This window comes from Staurois parvus, unplaced genomic scaffold (assembly GCF_062004578.1).
Source record: "Staurois parvus isolate SC_StPar_1 unplaced genomic scaffold, SC_StPar_1.0 ptg000287l, whole genome shotgun sequence".
In the NCBI taxonomy this organism is placed as follows: Eukaryota; Metazoa; Chordata; class Amphibia; order Anura; family Ranidae; genus Staurois; species Staurois parvus.
In genome coordinates, this window is record NW_028318083.1 from 9,600,139 (window position 1) to 9,621,459 (window position 21,321).

Consider the following 21,321-nt stretch of genomic DNA (forward strand, 5'->3'; position numbering starts at 1 on the left):
GCCACCCCCCTCTGCCAATCCCTCCACTGGCTTCCGATTGCCCAACGCATAAAATTCTAATTACTAACATTGACGTACAAAGCTGTTCATAACACTGCCCCAAACTACATCACCAACCTGATATCCATCTACCACCCAAAACGCACTCTCCACTCCTCACAAGACCTCCTACTCTCTAGTTCCCTGGTGTCCTCCTTCCATGCCCATCTCCAGGACTTCTCCAGGGCTTCCTCCATCCTCTGGAACTCACTACCCCAATCCATCAGACTGTCACCTACCCTCCTCACCTTTAGGCGCACCCTAAAGCCTACCCCGCCCTCACCTAATTGCCAATCTCCTCCACTCTTCCTTCCACTCCATCCCCCACAGCTATTTCCTCCTGTACCACTATTCCCTCCCTCCTAGATTGTAAGCTATAAGGGCCCTCGATCCCCTTGTGTATTTTATTGTATTGTTACTGTACTGTCTCGTGTACTGTCTCCCATTATAATGTACAGCGCTGAGCAAACTGTTGGCGCTATATAAATACTGTATAATAATAATACTGGTAATTCTCTGTTATACTTCTTTAGGATGAAGGTTTTATAGACTTAAAGAAGAACTCCAGGATGGTGATAAAATTTGCACATTAGCCCTGTGTAGTTAGTTAAGTTAGTAAAACTGCTAAAAAGTAATTTAGAATAAAATTGCATGCTGTGTACAAAACTCACGGTTTTAAAAATCAGTGATGTCATCTCGTCAATTTTCTCTATCCCTGGGCTTCAGGAATAGGGATCTCTGAAGCGGCGACATCACTTCCCATTAGTGCTTATCAACGCATAGTAAGACTACAAATCCCATCATGCCCTGGAATTTAGAGTCTGATAGGGCGGCAGTGTAGGCAGGACTGTGGGCGTGCATGGTATGAGCTCTGATGAAGAAGGGACCCCCTTCGAAACGCGTCAGCTATACTGAACACCCATTCCCTTGATTGGACTCACGCTATCTTCAAGTCCCTGTGAGGACTTACATGCCTGATTTCATTCGCTGTTTGTGGGTATGTTTTTTACAATTAATACATTTTGGTAGCTGGGGTAGTGCGCAAGGTTGGTGCGCTTCTCGTTTTCATTTCATTCTGCCGTGCATGGTATGAATCAGACTTCTGGAATGTCCATCTAACTATGCTATACAGTGGGAGGACCTGAGAGTCTCAGACTCCCTGTCTGATCTGCCCACTGTACAGCATAGTTAGGTGTACAAGGCAGGAGCCTGATTCATACCATACACATATTCATTCCATACACTGCCACAGTTCTGCTCACAATGCTGCCCACTGAGACTGTAGTTCTCAGTAAATCCAACTCTTGCTGCAATGGGCAGACCACAGATTCTCAGACTCCATGTCTGATCTGCCCACTGTACAGCATAGTTAGATGGACAAGCCAAGAGCCTGGTTCATTCCATACACACCCACAGTCCCCTCCACATTGCTGCCCATTCAGACTGTAGTTCTCAATAAAGCTCCTGAATCATTGGGTGGATCAGATAATCTCAGACTCATGGTCCAATCTGTCCACAGTCTGAATGGGCATGTATGGGAGGAATACAGTATGTATATGGATGAATGAGAATTCTGGTCTATGCTGTACAGTGGGCAGATCAGACCGGGAGTCTGGGACTCTTGTGTCTGAGCACTGTTGTTCGCTGTGATGTTTTCACATTACTGCTCACCTTACCAAGAACTACAGGGGGGAATGTTCAAGGCCAGTGGCCAGAGGAATAGAGGGAAAAGCAGCCACAGATCTTATGGATAACAGGATATGACGAGAACAGAGGCTGCTGTCAGAATAAAGAAGGCTGGATTTCTGAATTCCAAGGGGACTGTGCACTACAACACAAAGAAATTCTTTAAAGGTATGGGAACATCTGTGGACATATAGCATACAATTTCTGCCTTACTTTGCTTTACTACTACAAAGATAAAGGTAACCAATCTGTGTTCCCTGAGCAGTGGGATCTCCTTATGTATGAGGGCTTTCCAGTAACTTCTGAAGTTTGCACAGTATTGATCCAGTATATGTCTCAATACAAAGCCACTGGGGTGGGACAGAACCACCATATTTGAGTCATTGTGCCTTTAGTAGTGCATTTTAAAAGCATGTTGATCAATACGTAGGGATGTGTTTTGCTGTTCTTACTAAGGCAAGATACCAACTGCTGGGAACCTTTTAAGTATTTTCCAGCAAAGTATGTGATCTCTCCCGACCTTATTAGGTTTTGAGTTTCCTCATCAGGCTTTCCCCAGTTCTGCTTTTGGTTTTATAATGTATAAGTGGTTTCTAAAGGGATGGTAAAAAATTAATGTAGGGAATTAATTTTTGTAGCATGGGGATCTCACAAAAACCTTTATAAAAACTTTTAAACAATTACAAGTAATTTTAAACAATAAACAATTACATGTTGAGCTAAAGCTACCTAAAATGTCACTGTTGAGTATGTTATGTTTCTCTTATAAATGCTGCAAGGATTGCACATCACCCCCGGAAAGCAAAATTCTTAAAACTATTGAAGTCTAACAATAGCAGGCTAAGGGGTGTTGATGTGGAAAATCGGGCACTGTACTCAATCTGCCATTGTTTATCAAGATAAGTGGCATGGGTCACAGATCAGAGGGGAATAAACTTCATGGTAAAATGTGAGCTGGATGGCAGTTTCCAACATCCAAAAAAAAGTCAAATGAGAACTATAGCAGAAAGACATGCATATACTGCATGTGAAAAATCAATGATATGTCTTAAAGGGAGTTTTAAATTCTTTCTTTGCACAATGGCCAATTGCAAAATATGCTCACCACTGCTGAAGTCCTTAGGCCTTGCACACATGGATGCTGGATGAAGGAGTGAAGCATACCCCTGTGTTCCTTGGAGCATTGTTTTCCTGGATTTCACTCTGAAAGAGTTTGACTTTAATATGCAAAAGTATTGACCTTCGAACTTTCATGACCATAGTTAAAACATTCTTGAAAGTTTTTTTTTTGCAAAACATTTTTTCTCTGAGGGTTCCAGGAATTATTTGCAAACAAGCCAATAATGACAAACTGCTCAGCATGTCAGATAATCTTTATTGTGAAAGGCCAGGTAATCAACAACTCACAGTTAGATTGCTGTTTTTAAAAAGAACATAAAACTTTATTGTTCCACAACAGTGCAAGATGGCAAAAAGCACATGCACTTATCAAGTGTTGTAATTAACTAAAACTGTTACTTGCAACAAATATTACAGTTAGGATTAAAAGGAAATATATTATCTTTTTTGCTTTCACTAGATTGTCATTGAGAAAAAAAGTGATACTTTTAAAGAACTCTCAGTTTTTAATCATAGAAGTAAACAATTTTGCTGGAAACATTGGAATTCGTCAAAAGCCTTTCATGCACTCATAATGTGTCTACTCATGCATTTAACTTGCATTTGCTCCTAACTCCACAATCACCAAGTGTGACAAGGATCTGTAGCAGAACATAGTTATTCTTAAACCAGCAAGTTCTGACATAAGAAGAGGCACAAAAAGGCAGATTCTCCATGACTTCATGGACTTATTTTCAGACCGAGGCATAAAGCCAGTTCAGACTTCTGGATTTTACCATCTCTGTTCACATCACAATGGTTTAGTAGAATCTTACGGAATTTGTCCAGGTCCACACCACTGATACTTGGCTGTTAACAAAAACATACACATATAACATTAGCAAATGTGAATCAAGTTAAACAAAGCTTCACTTATTGACTATATCTAAATTGGGGTGTCATTGGTCAGGATATAGTAGAACTGGCTCCCAATCATGTGATCACTGTGATTAGTCAATCACATTCAGCACTGATGTGAAGACTCAACCCAACATTGTTTCTCCTCTGTGAAGAGTAAAAAATGTATTGTATCTTTTGCTCCTCACTAGAGGAGAAGTCTAAAACAATGTTGAAAAAAATAATCAAATAACTAAAGAATAACTATATCAGGGCTTGATCTAGTTAGTGAGTGTTAGTGTTAATGTAGTGGCAATGTCAGTGTGTCAGCTAGTGGCTGTGTTCTTTACCTAGGAAAAAAAGGTCCTATATTTAGTATCAGTGCGAGCATTAGTGTCAATGTGTTTAGGTAGAATGAAAAAAACAAAATGCATACTATTATTTCTTGGCCCTGTTTCGGGTACAAGGAACAAATAGTGCACATATACGAGGAGTATTTATTTTATGGAATTTTTTTGGTGGTGCATCATGGTAATGTCATAAAAATATACAGCTAAATTTGAAAAATATATGTTTTTACTATTTACTATTATCCAAGTTTTCCTTGGGTAATAAAAGAAAATCATGAGATATCCATTAAAATTAACCACCAAATGAAAGCCTAATCTAAAAAGATCAAGGTGTAATCCACCTGGACATACTAAGCAGTTGTAAAATGTACAGTTTTACTAGCAATATCAACGTTTCAAAACTGGATTTGGGAATTAAGATTTGTTTTGACCTTGGTCATGAAGTGGTTAAGCCTTACAGAAAATCATATCTTTATATCCCTTGGTCCTCAATCTTTTTTTAAGACCCTGTGCTTCATTTTCAGAGTATTCATTCTTTATACAGTTTCTACTGTTAAGTTTTTTTTTACCTGACACATTTTTATTAATTTTCACAAAGAATACAGAAAAGCCATGCAGCATGAACACCATGGCTTTAAAGTGTACAGTACCAAAAAAATATCAGGGCAACAAAAAAAGGAAAGATTCTCCAATCATACAGCAGAGTTAAACATGGATCAGTTTAACAGCTGGTAATTACTGGTAGGTATTACTGTATATCTGAACCAAGTACTCCAACGATCAACTTTTTTTAGTGACCCCTGCATTCTTCCAATATAATATTGCTTGCTATGGGCTTTCTATATAAAATTGTGTACAATTTTCCTTCTGGGTCTTTCCAAATTTTGATATCCAAGTGAAAAAATGTTTAAATACAAACAGCACAAATAAACAAAAAAAAAGTAGCTAAGGGGAGAAGCATGGTTCAAGTGGAACTCCACCCAGAAGGGGAAGTTCCGCTTTAATAACTGGTGCTCCGCTCCCCATTAAGGATTGGCAACTTTAGGGAGCAGGTACCCGAAATTGACAGGTAATCGGAAGTGGAAGTTGTCCTCCCCCTCCCTGTAGTCTTCTGGGACTCATGACAGGTCCCAGAAGACTACAGGACCATTCAGAAAGGGCAGCACTACTCGCTCATGCGCAGTAGGCACCTGGCTGTGAAGCCACAAGCTGTCACAGCCGGGTGCCCACAGTGAAGATGCCAGCACCGGGAACACAGGACGGCCTGTGAAACGGGCTGTGCGGAGGACACCGCAGGATCCTGGGACAGGTGAGTGGCTGTTTTTTAAACATTAGCAGCTACAGTTTTTGCAGCTGCTGACTTTTATTTTTTTACAGTGTGAGTGAAGCTCCGGTTTAAGGCTGATTAAGATGAAAAAAGGATTCCAATGTTTATTAAAAACTTGGCAAGTTGCTTTAACCGACATTAGAGAAGATCATAGCAGGTTCCTTTGAAATCATAATAAAAAAAAAAAATTTAAGTTATGTGTTTAGAGGAAAACCCTTCCTTCAGAACTTCAAACAACACAGGACAGAACCAAGCTATCACATAGCCTACAAGTTTTTTTTTTTATACTTATACAGGAGAGCTGATAGTGGCTCCTGTATAAACTAAGCATGCAATGCAGATTTTTTTATACTACAGCTGCTGCAACACAGACCAGGACCTAACTATTAAAATAAGATTTGGTTGCAGTGATTTCAAGTGCCCCTGCCAGAGGGACACCCAAGGGAATAAGCCTTTTTTGTCTTATTAAAAATATCTCCCTGCCTAAAACACTACGCAGGCAAAATGATTGTCCAGTATTTAGGTATATTGTTTAAAATAAAAGTCATATGACCACCACTGAAGGTTATATACGAAAAGTCATACGAAAATTCTTTGAACATTAGGTGAATGGACGAACGTTGTTCGAAAATTGTCTTTTGCTTTTAATCTATACGTGTCTGGCCAGCTTAAGACCTGTGTTTTGAAATGGGAAAAATATAAGACAGGTCCTCTTTGCTGATTGTTGTGGCTTGTCCTGGAAAGCTTTTTTATATTTGATCTTCTTTAAATCTTACCCAGTGTTAAGTGCAGCATAGTTACATGGAAGGACAAATTAGGTATACCCTTTTAAAATGTCAAAGTCAACTTGTTCCATAATCATTTCCAGCAAAATAATTATTTAACCATCCATTATGACCTTTGCAAGGTCAGCCAGTAATCTACTTGTAATATGAAATCACATTTTAATCAGCTTTAATCATCGTGTGACTTCCATACAAAGACCGGAACCCAGCACCTGAAGGTTTATAATACACCGCATGAAAATAAAGCAAATGCACTGTGCTTTTAAAAGTACATACTTTATTTATTCATGCCAGGGTGAAAAAAAATAGTTATTGTTTTTTTTTAGTCAAGTAAACATGAATTATTGCAAATTAATATTTTGCATTCTTGTATACAGTCAGAAATTGGGGCTTTTCACATTTCCTAAAGTGTCTGAAGTGTAAATTGGCCCCTTAAGGTGTTCCTGGAATGGGAAGTGAGGGTATATCTTCTGATGGGGATACTTGTTGTGGTGCAACTGTCTAATAGTGAATTTCCACAATTGTGGAGATGTCCTCTCACTTCCTACTGCATCACTAAGACAGGAAGTGAAGAGAAATCTCCCAAACAGGACACACATGGAGTAAAATTTATTGTTAGGGGTTTTAATACTTCTGCACATTATCCAAAACAATAAAATTGAAGTGTTGGCTATACATACACTTTAAAAAGCAATGAATGAATGAGCTTTAAAATATGACCTCGCTGACACTGTACAGCAAAGTGAACAATCAAAGCACTGAAGTCCTACAACTCAGGTGGAAGCAATATTGTCTTCCCCCCTAAGCTGGCCATACATTATATACTTCTTTTATTTACTTTCCTTCAGATTTACCTTCAATTATGTAATGCAATGCCTTGAATGACTGCAAACAAATTGAAAGTGTTTACTGTAGGTTTGACCTAAAAATATATGGTTTTGGTAAATCTAAAGGAAAATTGTATAATGCATGGCCAGCCTTACTGTACACCTGATTTGTGTTTACATTAGATATTAAAAGAGTCAAAGCAGGGAGCAGAATGAGCTGAACTACTAAAAGTGAAAGAGATATGCCTGTACACTTTGAGGATGAATTACTCCACAATACTCTTTAATTGCACATAGCAGCCTTTGTTAATCATCAAACCATGTGTTATCACAGGTCAATTGAGAAAAACAAACATGTAATCTGAGTGTCCCTGATGTGGACTGGTGATCACGAATGGAATGGTCTGTTTATTCAGGTCAAGCAAGGACAGGGTGATCATCAATGGCTTGCTTAAAAAATTTAATAGACAAAATATACATTGAACAATATAAAAATGCTATGTTCTTTCCCTTATTGCAAATTAAGTTCAAGTTGCTCTTTTTTGTTTGGTTTAAAAAAATTAGTGGGACAGTAACAAACCCAGAATTAAAGATTTTTCAGACTGCTATTTCTACACCATTTAAAAAAAAAAACTTAAATAAGAAAAAATGTACCAAAATAAGGGGAAAAACCTAAGGGAAGGGACAATGAAATGTATATGTTAATATATTCTTAATCGATGTTGGTAAATAATTATTCTTTAATAGTGGAACATAAATACCAAAAATGAACCAATATCAAGCCATTATAAAATATAGAAACATTTTAAACTTTTTTTTAAATTAAACTTTTTTTTTTACCAACACACCGTGTAATTAGTAAGTTAAGTGAGGACATGATAACCATGGAACTTTTGTATACAGACATCACAGTGCCTTTGTATACAAACAAGGACACATTAGCAGAAGGTCCTTGCTTGGCCTGCTGATCAAATTCCTTTTGTTATATGAACAAATGGTATATCACACAGCAATAGGGTTCACAAATACAGGTATAGGATTAGCAGGTCACACAAGAACCCATCAATCGCTAGACTTTTGCTGACATCTTTAAAGACGGCAGTGATTTCACCTTTTCCAATACTTTGAGGAGATGTCAGAAATTTTGTCTAAATATTGCTGAAGGGAAAATTGTCAGTTTTTGCTCATCCCTACAGTAAAGCAAAACTCCTAGTTTGTGAACAAAATATTGATTGCATCTGTAAATACCTTCTAAAATGATTACCCTACTTCTATCTGTGTAACAGTAAACATCGCACAACCACTCACTATCACTATTGTTTAGAACCCTATATAGCCCCACAGACTAAAAAGTGTAATCATGATGTTACCAGCAATGATGATGTATGGGAATGAATGGATTGCAATTTATGCACAATCCCACCCAGTTATTCCTGTCCATTGAGACCTGCTTGCAGCTTGCATTGAGTAACTATGGGTTGTGGGCATTGATGATGTTACGCAGTACTCCTCTTTTATCACCCACAGAATTGCTCATAATTTACCAGATACTGCATGAGTTCCAAAAATTATGAGACTTAAAAGAGATCTATGGCCAAAGCATTTTGGCCCTACTTGATCCCAGGAGTTCAGCACTCCTGTGACCTTTAGTTTACAGCTTTAGCCTGTTGTCGGCTGATGTCACAGAGCCGATACAGGCTCTGAAAAGATCTTGATCAGGATCCACCCAGATGCCTGGATCGGCAGCTGGTTCAGCCATTTAGCATGCCGCTAGGAGCCTGAGCCAGCCAATCCTGCCTCCTCCACAGCTCAGGATGGTCAGGATCCACCCAGATGCCTGGACCAGCAGCTGGTTCAGCCATTTAGCATGCCACTAGGAGCCTGAGCCAGCCAATCCCGCCGTCTCCACAGCCCAGGATGATCAGGATCCACCCAGATGCCTGGACCGGCAGCTGGTTCAGCCATTTAGCATGCTGCTAGGAGCCTGAGCCAGCCAATCCCTCATCCTCCACAGCCCAGCACTCCAGTGAGCGCTGGAGGGACAGAGCAGAGAGTTGGAGATTGAAACTCACAGCTCTCTGCTCAGAATGGAGGGGAGAACTGAGTGATCAGCGGTCTTTGATCGCTCAGTTCTCACAGTTCTCAGTGCAGTGCCAGCATGGGATTGATGTAGCATCGACCCAATGCTGCATCCATGTAGCTGAGTTTAAATGTTTTTTTCATAGCCCCACACCTCTATATTAATTTCAGAAAGTGATACCAACAGCACACCCAAACTTCCTTCTGTTTCCCTGGATTTTCAATTGACTCAGGGTAGACACAATTTTTACCAAGTAAAATATCGGATGTGGTGGCAGATTTGAGAGACAACATATTTGAGGGAGGTGAGTTAATGGAACTTTAAGACATTGTCATGGGAAAGTGATCATGAATTGGGAAGCTGATGCTTTTGGCTCTCACCTCTAAAAGCATGAACACATATTAGTAACAGTCTAGACAGACTTACTCATGCATGCACTTTTTTCACACTTATACAGGTGCAAGTGAACATGTACTGTGTCTGTGTATACACATGCATGCTAACATGCAGAGGGACATGAACATAATAAAATATCATTAACTGTGCTGCTATTTTGGAAGGCTAAGCATTTTTCATGTTAATATTTTGTATCTGGCTATAAAACTCACCTTCACTAGTTCCATCATATCTTTGACAAATCCATCAACTTCAGGCCCTTCAAGGGCTCCTGTTTTACTCTGGAAAATATTACATATGGTTATTCAGCATATCTAAGGGCCCAAAAACCTTCTTGTGTACAGTGAACATAAAAACCATATAGAAACCCCACTCTTAAAGTGTTACTAAACCCAGGAACATGCATTCTCTCTATCTGGTCTCCCGCAGTACACACAACATGGAAATGCAATTATTTTAGTAAATATAAACTGCTATATACCTTTTCTCATCAGCAGTTAGAGCAGTCTTGTGACTGCTATCAGTGTCTAGTCAAGCACATGTTAAAACTTGTAGGAGGGGTTTTATTTCTGCTCTAGGAGGATGCAGAGCCCCTGTCCTCTGTCTGGAGAGTGCTGATTAACCCTGTGCTGATCACATGCACTTTCCCAAGAAAAAAAAGCCTCTCTAGCAATATACACTAAACTGAGCATGTGCAGAGTGTCTCCACACATATATCTTAACAGGACATCAGAGGGGGACACAGGAAGAAGGGGAGGATCAGAGAAATAAGGATTAAACAGCATTTTTGCACAATGCAGAGGATTAACCCCTTAGGTTCCACAGTGAGTATAACAAGCATGCTTTACTGCATATACAGACTGATTTTACTGTAGAGGGTTTAGTAACACCTTAAGAGTAAACAATTCAAACGTGTCTTTAAACCAAAAATCTAAAAATATAAATCCATCACTGCCACCACAATAAAATATAAGATATCCTAATCAACTTGAAATAAAAGTAAAAATCGCTTTCACTCCAGTCTGAAAGCAGTGCAGTGACTTATCATTATCTCAAAACCTCAATGCCATTAAAATATATATAGTGTTGAGTTCATAGAAAAAAGTCCACACAGAGTCCATTCATTGTGCAGAAAAAAAGTAACCGCTTCCACCAGGAATTTTCTTTAGTCACCACTCTAGCATCTGAGACACTTCCCCCTCCAGGAATAAACTCACCAAATCAATATGCCACCCTTTCTCATGACTGGCATAAAGCACCTGTATAAAATACCACAAATTCCTGGGATGAATCACCACTGGGCCACTTATCCATCCGGCTCATAAATCACTGAAATCGCAGAGCCTGCTCCAGGCTTTTACTGGAAAGAGCTGCAGCTCCTGTGTTATGTATGGAATCCTGCCCCTATGTGCAGAGGCTCCAGTGAAGGGGGCAGGCAGAAGAAAATACCTTGTCATCAATCAATTTTGAACAAAACCAAAGAATTTCATTAAAAATATTCTGGCGGGTCTGGATTGTGAATCTGATTGTAGAAAAGTAGGCATATTGTTCAATGTATGGCAAATTGAACAATCTTTTCGATCTTCTGATCCTATTTTTCTCCTGCATTCTATATAAAAATTGTTCCCCATATGGACGCCATTAGATAACCAGCACTATGTGAGGCAATGTAGCCCAGACCAGCTTTCCAGTCTGTATTGCTATGCACATGAATACAGAAAGCTAAAATAAAGACATATGCAGGTACTCATATTAGCAGTATTTCAAAATGCATGTAAATGCTTGTAATTATAATGTAATGTAATGCTTGTAATTATAATGTAATGTAATGCTTGTAATTATTACATACATTGATTTACATCTGCCTTGGATTTAGGATTAACCCCAAATCTAAAACTTGATATTTATATTTCAGCCATACATAGTTATGTTGTTAAAACAATGAGCAGTTGATGGTACTTACTACATCATAGTGTGCAAAAATAGTTTCAAAGTCCCTTTTTCTCTCATCTTGACTGCTTGCCTAAGAAAGAAAGAATGTCTGTTAAGCATGTTGGTTTGAATGTTATTGTGCTTCTATTTATTCAAGTTCATTGGTTGATTGTGTGTAAAGCACAGGCTTGCTTATACAAGTGAAAGGCCTTGTACACACATTTTCTATTTTTTGCTGCTCATGCAATTTTTTTTATATAAAATGGTCTGTCCATATTAATTTTTGACCAGTTATGATTTTCTAAAAGTGACAAAATTCAAATATTGAGTCCATGTAGTCATGTTAACCATGTAATGTTCTAGTCTTTTTTTTCTCTTACTACGAGACAGGGACTGATCATGTGATTATAGCAGACCGGCCCTCTCACCTAGCACTCAGGAAGTGGGAAGTGATGGGAATCCAAAGAGAGTAATAAGACATTAGGTTTTATAAAATGCTTGAAGTATATACAGTATATCATTTTTTATTGACAAGTGGACTTACACTTTAAAAACAATCTTGTAGTACTTAGAAATGCAATGATGATATCACACTTTATTCATTTGACACCTTGTTTAGTTATTTAAACACTGTCTAATCTATGGTAGACAGCTTCTGCCTCCTTGGGTCAATTATTACCAACAAAGGATCTAGCAATCAAGAAACACTAAACATAATTGCCTTTGGAAGAGCAAGTCTGAAAGACCTAGTAAAGATCTTCAAATGTATTGAGGTGTTTATAAATACAGCAATCAGTACTGGCTCAGGTTGGGATAGCACAGAGTGGGGTGGAACTGGCAGTAATTCTTCTTGGATAAAGTATTTTCTTGGATAAAGTATTGCACTTCTGCACTGCATCATCTGAACATCATTTCTCTGTCCCCTCACAGGTAACCTATGCCGATTTCAACATCCACCTCTAACTGAAATCGACTCATTACTAACAATGTGCTTCATGGTAACCTATGCTGCTTTCAACATAGCCCTCTACCTGAACGTGAATAATTACTATCCATGTGCTTCATGGTAGCCTATGCTGCTTTCAACATCTGGAACCCTGTCCATATTATTGTGATGTGTATTATGTTCTCTTATTGTCTCACCTAAATTATGAGCTGATCTTAAACTTTACAACTCTACAACTTGAAGTCTGCATGCTAGCCATATGTCCTTTATGAATTCCCCACCCATCCCAATATAAATTTAGACCATCTTTATGGGGAAAGCACAGGCTGAGTGACACTGGCAATTATTCTGCTTGGATAAAGTAATTTAATGGATTAGCTATTGCACTTCTGCACTGTACTTTAGCTAAGGCACAAAAAGAGAAAATCAGCAACAAATTACTTTGCAAAACACTAAACCAACTGCAGGTGACTCTGTGCCCCAATCCAACTCTTTCATCTCTAACCAATTCTGCTTCTTATTATTTCCACCCAGTAACATGTGCCCTACACTCTTCCTCTCCTTCTCACAGTTGTGTCCTATTTCTTTAAACTCTCTTTCGCCCCTCTTGTGCACCCCACAGCTGAAATATATATCCCTCACTCCTGTACTCTCCCTAATACTGCACTCATCAACCCCTGCTAAATCTAAACCCATATACGAACATAACCTCCAGGTCACTGGTGCATGCCCCTCCATATAATTCAATCACACTCCCATATTATCTCCCTCATCCTTCTTTGTCTCCTGACTTCTGGAGATATTTCCCCAAATCCTGGGCCTCCATCACTTAACTTTGACCAACCCCTCATCCTCTGGCAGCAGCCTCAATCCACACAATCTAGTTTCTATTTGTCTCCCATGCGCTCTCCTATGATGGCCTCCTCTGGACCTACTCTGCCAGACCCAGTGGACAGAAGGGAGGTGAAGTGGGAATCCTTCTATCTCCACATAGCACTTTTTAGATTCTTCATTCACCTCCTTTTCTGTCGCTCTCCTCATTTGAGGCTCATTATGTTTGTATATTTTTACAGTTTCTTTGAGAACTGCTGTGATATATCGGCCTCTTGGACTGGTACCAAGCTTCCTTATTGATTTCTCTGCCATACTACCCTACTTTCTTTATTCTGAATTTCCCAATTCTCATTGACTTCAACATCCCTATTCATATTACCACTCCTGCTGCTTCTAAACATCTCAGCCTAACCTCCTCTTTTGATTTAAAACAATGGACACATGATTCTACTCACTCTGAAGGATACTTCCTTGACTTTGTATTCTCTTACCTATGCACTCCTTGCAACCATTCCAACAATCCTTTTCCCCTCTATGATCACTACCTCATAAACTTCACTCTCTTTCACCTCCTTTCCCCCCAACCACCTAACAGTTACCCGTAGAAACCTTTGCTACTTTAACCCTTCTCTTTTCTGAAACAGACTACATCTATGAAACAATCTCACCCCTGTGCTGCCCCAACCTAGCCACTTCCATCTACAACAATTCACTGTCATCCTTCCTGGACACCCCCCTTAATACACACAGGATCAGGCTTTCACTGCTACAACCTTGGCAAACAAACAACAGAAGTCTCAAAAAACGTAGCTACACTCTTGAGCATCTGTGGTGTAAGATTAAGTGCCAGCAAGACGTCATCCAGTATAAATCTGCCCTCCCAAAATATAATTCCTCTCTCTTTGATGCCAAATAGACCCTTTCAACATTCTCATTAACAGCCTCTCAGGCAGTGCCCGTCAACTCTTTCTTACCTTTTTACTTTGTCCTTCACTGCCTCCACCCACTAATTCATCCACTGTCCAGGAGATTGCAAATCACTTCAAAATAGGATTGATACTATTCATGATCCACTGTACAGATATCTGCCCCACCTAACAATCCATGTCCACCTGCACGCTCAATACTTCCCTCGTTTAACCCTGCTACTATGGACAAAGTTACTAAATGTTTTTATAATGCCCACCTAACCACTTGCCCCCTGGACCCTGTTCACTTGCAAATACTACGGCCACCCTCTCTCCCTTTCTACTGGCTTCTTTCCCAACATTCTAAAATAGGCACTCCACAGAAACTGCTTTCCTAGAACTCTCAAGTGGTTTAATAACAGCTAAAGCCAATGGTCACTATTCTGTACTCTTGCTCTTGGGCCTCTTTGCTGCCTTTGATGCAGTTCACCACCCCCTTTTACTCAAAAAACTCCATTCCCTTGGTCTTCATGCTTGTACTTTTTGTTCGCTCTTACCTATCTCACAGCACCTTTAGTGTCATTTATAACTCTTTCTCCTCTTCCCTTCCTTTTTCTTTCAAGGTCCCCCAAGGTTCTGTCAATCTACACACCTCCATGGGTCAGCTGATAACCTCCCACAGCTTCCAATACCATTTCTATGCTGACGACACCAAAATCTATCTTTCAACCCCTCAGCTCACCTCTTCAGTCTCCTCACGCATCACTAACTTAGTATACAAAAATTAGCTCATAATATTTCCTCCCCCACATACCTCTTCTCCTGACTTTTCTGTTGAGATTGATGGCACAATTATCAGTCTTTCCTCGACAGCCAGGGTTCTAGGTGTAGTCCTGAACTCTCCTTTTTGCACCACATCCAATCCAAGGACACCACAAACCTTCTAATTTCCTCTCTCGTTATCTCTCGCCTCAACTATTGCAACTCCCTCCTCATGGGCTTACTTTTACATAGCCTATCCTCCCTTTAGTCCATCATGAATGCTGTTGCCAGACTCATCTACTTTATTAACCATTCTGTGCCTGCTATCCATCTCTGTCAATCCCTCTATTGGCATCTGCTCACCTTACAAATAAAATTTAAAATGCTTACAGCAACCTACAATGCCATCCACAACTCGGCCCCCCGCTAAATCACTAATCTTGTCTCAAAACTCCAACCAAACCATCCTCTTCAATCCACTCAAGACCTCCTGCTTTCTATATCCCTCATTACCTCCTCTTATGCTTGCCTCCAGGTTTTTTTCCAGAACCTCTCCTATCCTCTGAAACTCCTTACCCTAATGGGTTTTACTATCTACTACTCTATCCACCTTTAGGTGATTCCTGAAAAAAAACACCTCTTCAGAGAAGCCTATTCTGCCTCCACCTAACAACTAAACATTTATTTTTCTCCATCAGCATAGTTATTACCTTTTGTATCACTTGACCCTCCCTTTTACACCGTATATTTTTCTGGCAGGTACCTGCTCCCACTTCCCCTCTGTTTTTCTAGACGAGCAGAGCAAAAGTTTGCCCCCCCCCCAAATTCAGAAAGCACAGCATGGCTAGCACAGTGGGTAACCAGCTGTGAAACACCAGAGAGTCACAGCCAGCTTCCCAAAACCAAGGTGTCAGTGCTGGGGACCCATAACTGATGAAGAAATGGCCCGGGTGGAGACAGTGCTGGACCCCTGGGCCGGTAAGTGTCTCTTTATTAAAAGTCAGCAGATACAGTATTTGTAGCTGATGAATTTCAATTTTTATGAAAATTACTGTAGCTGCTCTTTAAAGTGAGCTTTAATGTCTGGAGGCAGAGCAGCTTCCCAATTGGCTAGAAATAACAAATCTATGGTCACTTTTTCAGTACTTATGTTATGTCTTGTCTTGCTAAAAAAAATAAGCTTAGTGTTCTTGTACATGGATTCCATGTCTGAAGCAATGCATTTTTTTCCTGAGCTGAGCCTCTTTTGGGTTATTGTCTCTCTGTCTGAGCCATGTAGTTGATTTACAACACAGGTTCATTTTCCTGTTATTCTAACATTTCTTTATACAATGGGTTTATAGATATTATGGGCGGTTGTATTCCTCTGTGCTGCCAGTTTCATTTTGTCAACAGTATCATACTATAATTCACATGGCCATGAATGTTTTATAGAGAGGTTATGACAATGGTATGAAATGGAAAAAAAACTGCTTTTACAGGAAAGTCTTGTTTCGTACAGTACAGGACACGGGGTCTTTAGTCTTGACCATGAGTTACGCTCAGGGGTGTTTCTGAATGTATTGGCCCTGTGTGCAATACCATGTGGGCCCCACTGTGGGCATACAACAAGGGACAGCTATGCCCCACTACAGCCAAGTACACATGTACATTTTTTATAACCCCCCCCCCCCATACCAAAAATAATTTTAGTAATAAAGTGGCATGTGCAGTGTGCTGTGCCAAATAGAAGTGGCCAGATTGTGCTTATAGTCGGAGTGTCTTAAAAGGGCGTGGTTAAATAACTGGCAGTTTACCAGATGTACAATGCTCAGCACAATCATTTGAAAAAAAAAAAAGAATTTTCCCATTAAATAATATATTTCAGCCTACCTTACAGAGGAATAATCAGTGACTAACTAGCAACTAGAAAGCAGGCAGCAGGGCAGTGACATCAGGATCCCCCCATTCACATCAGGAGCTCCCTCTTACATCAGGGTACCCTATTACATCAGTCTCCCCTTACATCAGAGTACCCCCTTACATCAGAGTCCCCTCTTAAATTAGAATCTCCCATTACATCATAGTCCCCTCTTACATCACAGTCTCCCCTTACATCAAAATTTCCTCGTACATCATAGTCCCTCTTACATAAGAGTCCCCTTAAAGCAGAGTCTCCCCCTTACATAGGAGCTCCCCCTTACATAGAAATCTCCCTTATTTGGCAGTCCATCATCCAACCTTACATCTGAGTCCTCTGTTACACAGATGTCTACTGTCCCTTCCTTACATAGGTGTTCAACCTACATCCAAGTCCCCCGTTTACATTGGAGTCACCCTCTTACATAGTTGTCCACTGTCCCCCACTTACATCAGTGTTCATCCCTTACATTGGAATTTCTCCTTTACATCTCAGTTCCCAATTACATCAGAGTTCTCTCCCCATGGTTAAGATGAAAGATCCTGTGTCCTGTACGGAACAATTAGGAAAGAAGGAATTTCGACTTACCTGTAATATCCATTTCTTGGAGTACAATACAGGACACCATTATTAGGGGATAAGTAAGCATGGGCAAAAATTGTAATTGTTACAAAGCTATTGTCAAGTTTCATGAAGTAATGAAGCTGCTCTTACGTGGCCAGGTTGGGCAGAATTTCTGTTGTCAGCTATGGGTTGGTTATTTGGCAAAGCTTTGGTTGTTTACAGTGTGAAACAGATGTTGGATGATAGAAAAGTCGGTGAATGTGAATGCAAGAGCCAGTATTGTCTTTGAATGAATATATATTCCATCCCAGTTTTTCTATAGCTGAATGAATACCTGTGAGCCTTAAAAATATCCTTATTTTCTATACAGCGACTATTTATTTGCAGGCCATCATACCCATTTTTTTATAGTGCATATTTGGCAATGGAATTGATTTTTCTGTATTTATAATTAGCTTGGCTTACACACAGCAGCACCCCAACTGGACAAATTTTGATGTTGCAAAACTCATCTGCTGCTGGGCAATTCTATCAAACTGTCATTCAGAACTAGGAAACTGACAATAAATCAGTTTAAAAATTGGTTAGCAGCAGGGCAGTTTTAATGACTAGACTAGGCCAAAGAGAATAGAGACACAAGGCAGAGGCAGTTGTTTTAATTTATGACGGATGATTAACAAGTGTAAAATTGGCCAGGATCAGTACAATTTTAATCAAAAAGAATAGATTTAAGTTGTTTAATTTTATTTTTAATATGGGAATGGAGGTGTGCTGAATGTGAGTGGTAAGGTAGGTTTTTTTATTTTTTAGGGCCGGTTCACACTATAGAATAGCAGTCCATATGTGTTTTTCCATGCACATTTTTGATGCATTCCAATGCATTTTTGATGTGTTTTACCACTTTCCAGTGCAGTTCTGTCCAGAAAAAATGCAGCCTGTTCTACTTTTTTTTCTGCAACTGGAACGCATTGGAACTGCAAGCACTGATGAGAACTATGACATTGACAACCATATTGCCTACTTTCTGTGTGTTTTGGATGCAGAAAAAAAGCAACTGAAATGCATGTAGTGTGAAATGGACCGCAAACAATGCACTTGCATGTTGTGAACAAAAGGCAGTTCCAAGTACAGATTGTCTACAACCAGTAAATTCTGCACTTTAACCATGCCAAACTTAAAGCAGACCTTGAATTGCCAAGCAAGGTCTGTTTTTTTAAGGGCCACCCTTTCTTGTAAAAATGCTGTAGAAAGCTGAAACTAGCATAGTTGAATGACAAAGGTTAGTATACAGTATATACTTATCTTACCCCGCCTGCATGTTGCAGGGGTAATATCACCATTCTTACTATCAAGATCCCAAGATCAAGATTTGCTGAGTGCCTGAAATCTTGTGAGAAAACACTCCATCACAGTGCATTAGCATCTTCTTGATAGATTTCGGGTGTTCAGCAGTGCGAAAGATCTCCCCAGTGGGGATGGCGATGTTATCTTTGGTTACAAGGTAAGTATATTAACAACCGCACACACACACACTCACACACACACACACGTGTTTTATTTTATTGTGCTGCAGTGTTTGGTATGGAGAACAGGCCATAAAAAAAGAAAAAAAGCAGATTTGCATTTTTAGGGCAACTAGGCCCAATTAACATACCATAAAAAACAAAATACCCTAAAGGAAATGAACACCCCAAAACACCACCGTGAAACAAAAGCCCACATTTTTTAAGCCGAAAACATTTCTATGGATGGAACAGCATCTAAAAGTGACCACTTCCCTCACATCAAGCACATGCAATAAATAAGAACAAAAAAAACAACAAGGCAGCAAAAGGGGTAAGTATCTAAAGAGTTAGCAAGCAGAAGAAATGTACAGTTTCCTAACTGACCCTAATTTTTCCCCTCATGCAGTTTGTCAGCTTTCTACTTCCCTACAACAGCTTCAATCACTATCCCTTCTCCAAACCCCCACTTTTATAGTGAGGGAGCTGGCCTATTCAAAAGTGGATTTATTGGACCTTATAAACTTGCTGACATGGTCCAAAGGCCAATCAAAGCAATCTAGTTAAAATAAAAATCACGAAAGTGTGGCCTTAGCCACCCTGAAATTTATAGACAAATACTCATTTTCTAAAAGATAAAAACTACATTGGCATGCTTTCCACCTCCTATATGGCAATGCTGGGTTTCCGCAATAAGGCTTTCAGAACTTTGCACTGCTCTAGGACATAGAGTAGGGGGGTCTGCTTACCACATACCAAGAAGTCTGGATTTTTTAACATCAAGCCAACTTTTACTCTACTCTACTTTTACTCTACAGTCCGAGTAAGATATTGCACCTAATAAAACCTTCTATTCAACAGTAAGCTTAGTTTATAGAGTTTTAGTACAGCACAGGTTTACCTTAACCACTTGAGTTCCAGAAGATTTTACCCCCTTCATGACCTGGCCATTTTTTGCTATACCACACTGCGGTACTTTACCTGGTAACTGCGCAGTCATGCAATGCTGTACCCAAACAAAATTTATATAATTTTTTCACACAAATAGAGCTTTCTTTTGGTGATATTTGATCACCACTGGGCTTTTTATTTTTTGCTACATAAACAAAAAAGAACGAACATTTTTAAAACAACACAATATTTTTTACTTTCTGCTATAAAATATATCTAATTTAAAAAAAAAAAATCAAATACATTTTGGCCAAAATATATTCTACTACATGTTATTGATAAAAAATCCCAATAAATGTATATTGATTGCTTTGTGTGAATGTCATAGTTCCTATAAACTATAGTATATCTACTGGAATTTTCATTTATTTTTTTTATACTACTAATGGCGGTGATCAGCGACTTATAATGGGACTGTGGTAGTGCGGTGGGCAATCTGACACTAACTGATGCTGGGGGGGAACTAACTAACTGCCACTGACATCACCAGTGACATTAATACAGATCACTGATAATATTATAAACTGTCACTGTACTAATCACAATGGTTGGGAAGGGGTTACCATCTAAGGCGACTAAGGGGTTAAATGTGTGCCTAACTATGTATAATGTGTGTAAAGTGTGCTGTTTTTACTACTAGATCTCTACGTTTCTCATCTCTGCTTTGCACGGATGAGAAACACAGAGATCATTCCCTCTGTACAGAGCTCTGTGTTGATTGTCAACAGTGTCAATCTGTGTTGATTGTATACAGCCAATCAGATGGCTGAGGGGTGCACATACACATGCCTGAAAAACGGAAGTAGGTAGCAACGTACGGGTACCTCGCTTTGCCTACAGCGACTGCCCGTCCACAGTATATTGTGGGCAGGTGGTTGTTAGGTGGTTAAATAAACTGTTAAAATACTGTGTTTTGTCTCTAGGAAACTCTTTTGTCAGTAAAGATTGCAGATAACATATTGATTGACTTACAAACAGAATTTTCCTTTCAGTGTAAACATTACTGTTTATAGAGAGGACCTTATGTAGGTTGTCAGACTGTAAAAAGCTGTGTGCTGCAGCTCATACTGTCCAGTTCATTTAACACAAGTGAATAGTAAAGGCAATCATGTGTATTAGGCCTCACATGTCAAATTGGAAATCTAGAGTTGTAGGTTTTTTTTTCTGGAGTTAAAACACATTGCTGGCTAGATGCATCAATCTCAAAAAGCACAGTGGCTAACAGGTTAGCACTTCTGCCTGGCAGTACTAGGGTCGTTGGTTTGAATCCCAACCATGGCACCACCTGCCTGGAGTTTGTATGTTCTCCCTGTGCCTGTGTGGGTTTCCTCCCACACTCCAAAGACATGCTGGTAGGTTAATTGGATCCTGTCTAAATTTGCCCTAGTATATGTACAAATGTAAGATAGGGACCTTAGACTGTACAGCCCTTGAGGGTTAGGGACTGATGTGAATGTACAATATATATATATGTAAAGCGCTGTGTAAATTGATGGTGCTATAGAAGTACCCGTAATAATAATAAAAAGTAAACCTA

The 21,321-nt window shown here is 39.5% G+C and overlaps 1 protein-coding gene across 1 annotated transcript in view; it reads right to left on the reverse strand.

Annotated features, from left to right (window-relative positions):
- Positions 1 to 3,080: 3,080 nt before the first annotated feature.
- The window catches only part of SCGN (secretagogin, EF-hand calcium binding protein), a 73,762-nt gene continuing 55,521 nt past the window's right edge, over positions 3,081 to 21,321 (reverse strand). Inside the window, exons 9-11 of the mRNA XM_089682227.1 lie at positions 11,449 to 11,508; positions 9,698 to 9,766; positions 3,081 to 3,693 (exon numbers count right to left, since the gene is read on the reverse strand). Of these exons, the coding sequence (XP_089538353.1) occupies positions 3,565 to 3,693; positions 9,698 to 9,766; positions 11,449 to 11,508 (258 nt within the window). The 3' untranslated portion in view covers positions 3,081 to 3,564. The remainder of the gene's footprint in view (positions 3,694 to 9,697; positions 9,767 to 11,448; positions 11,509 to 21,321) is intronic.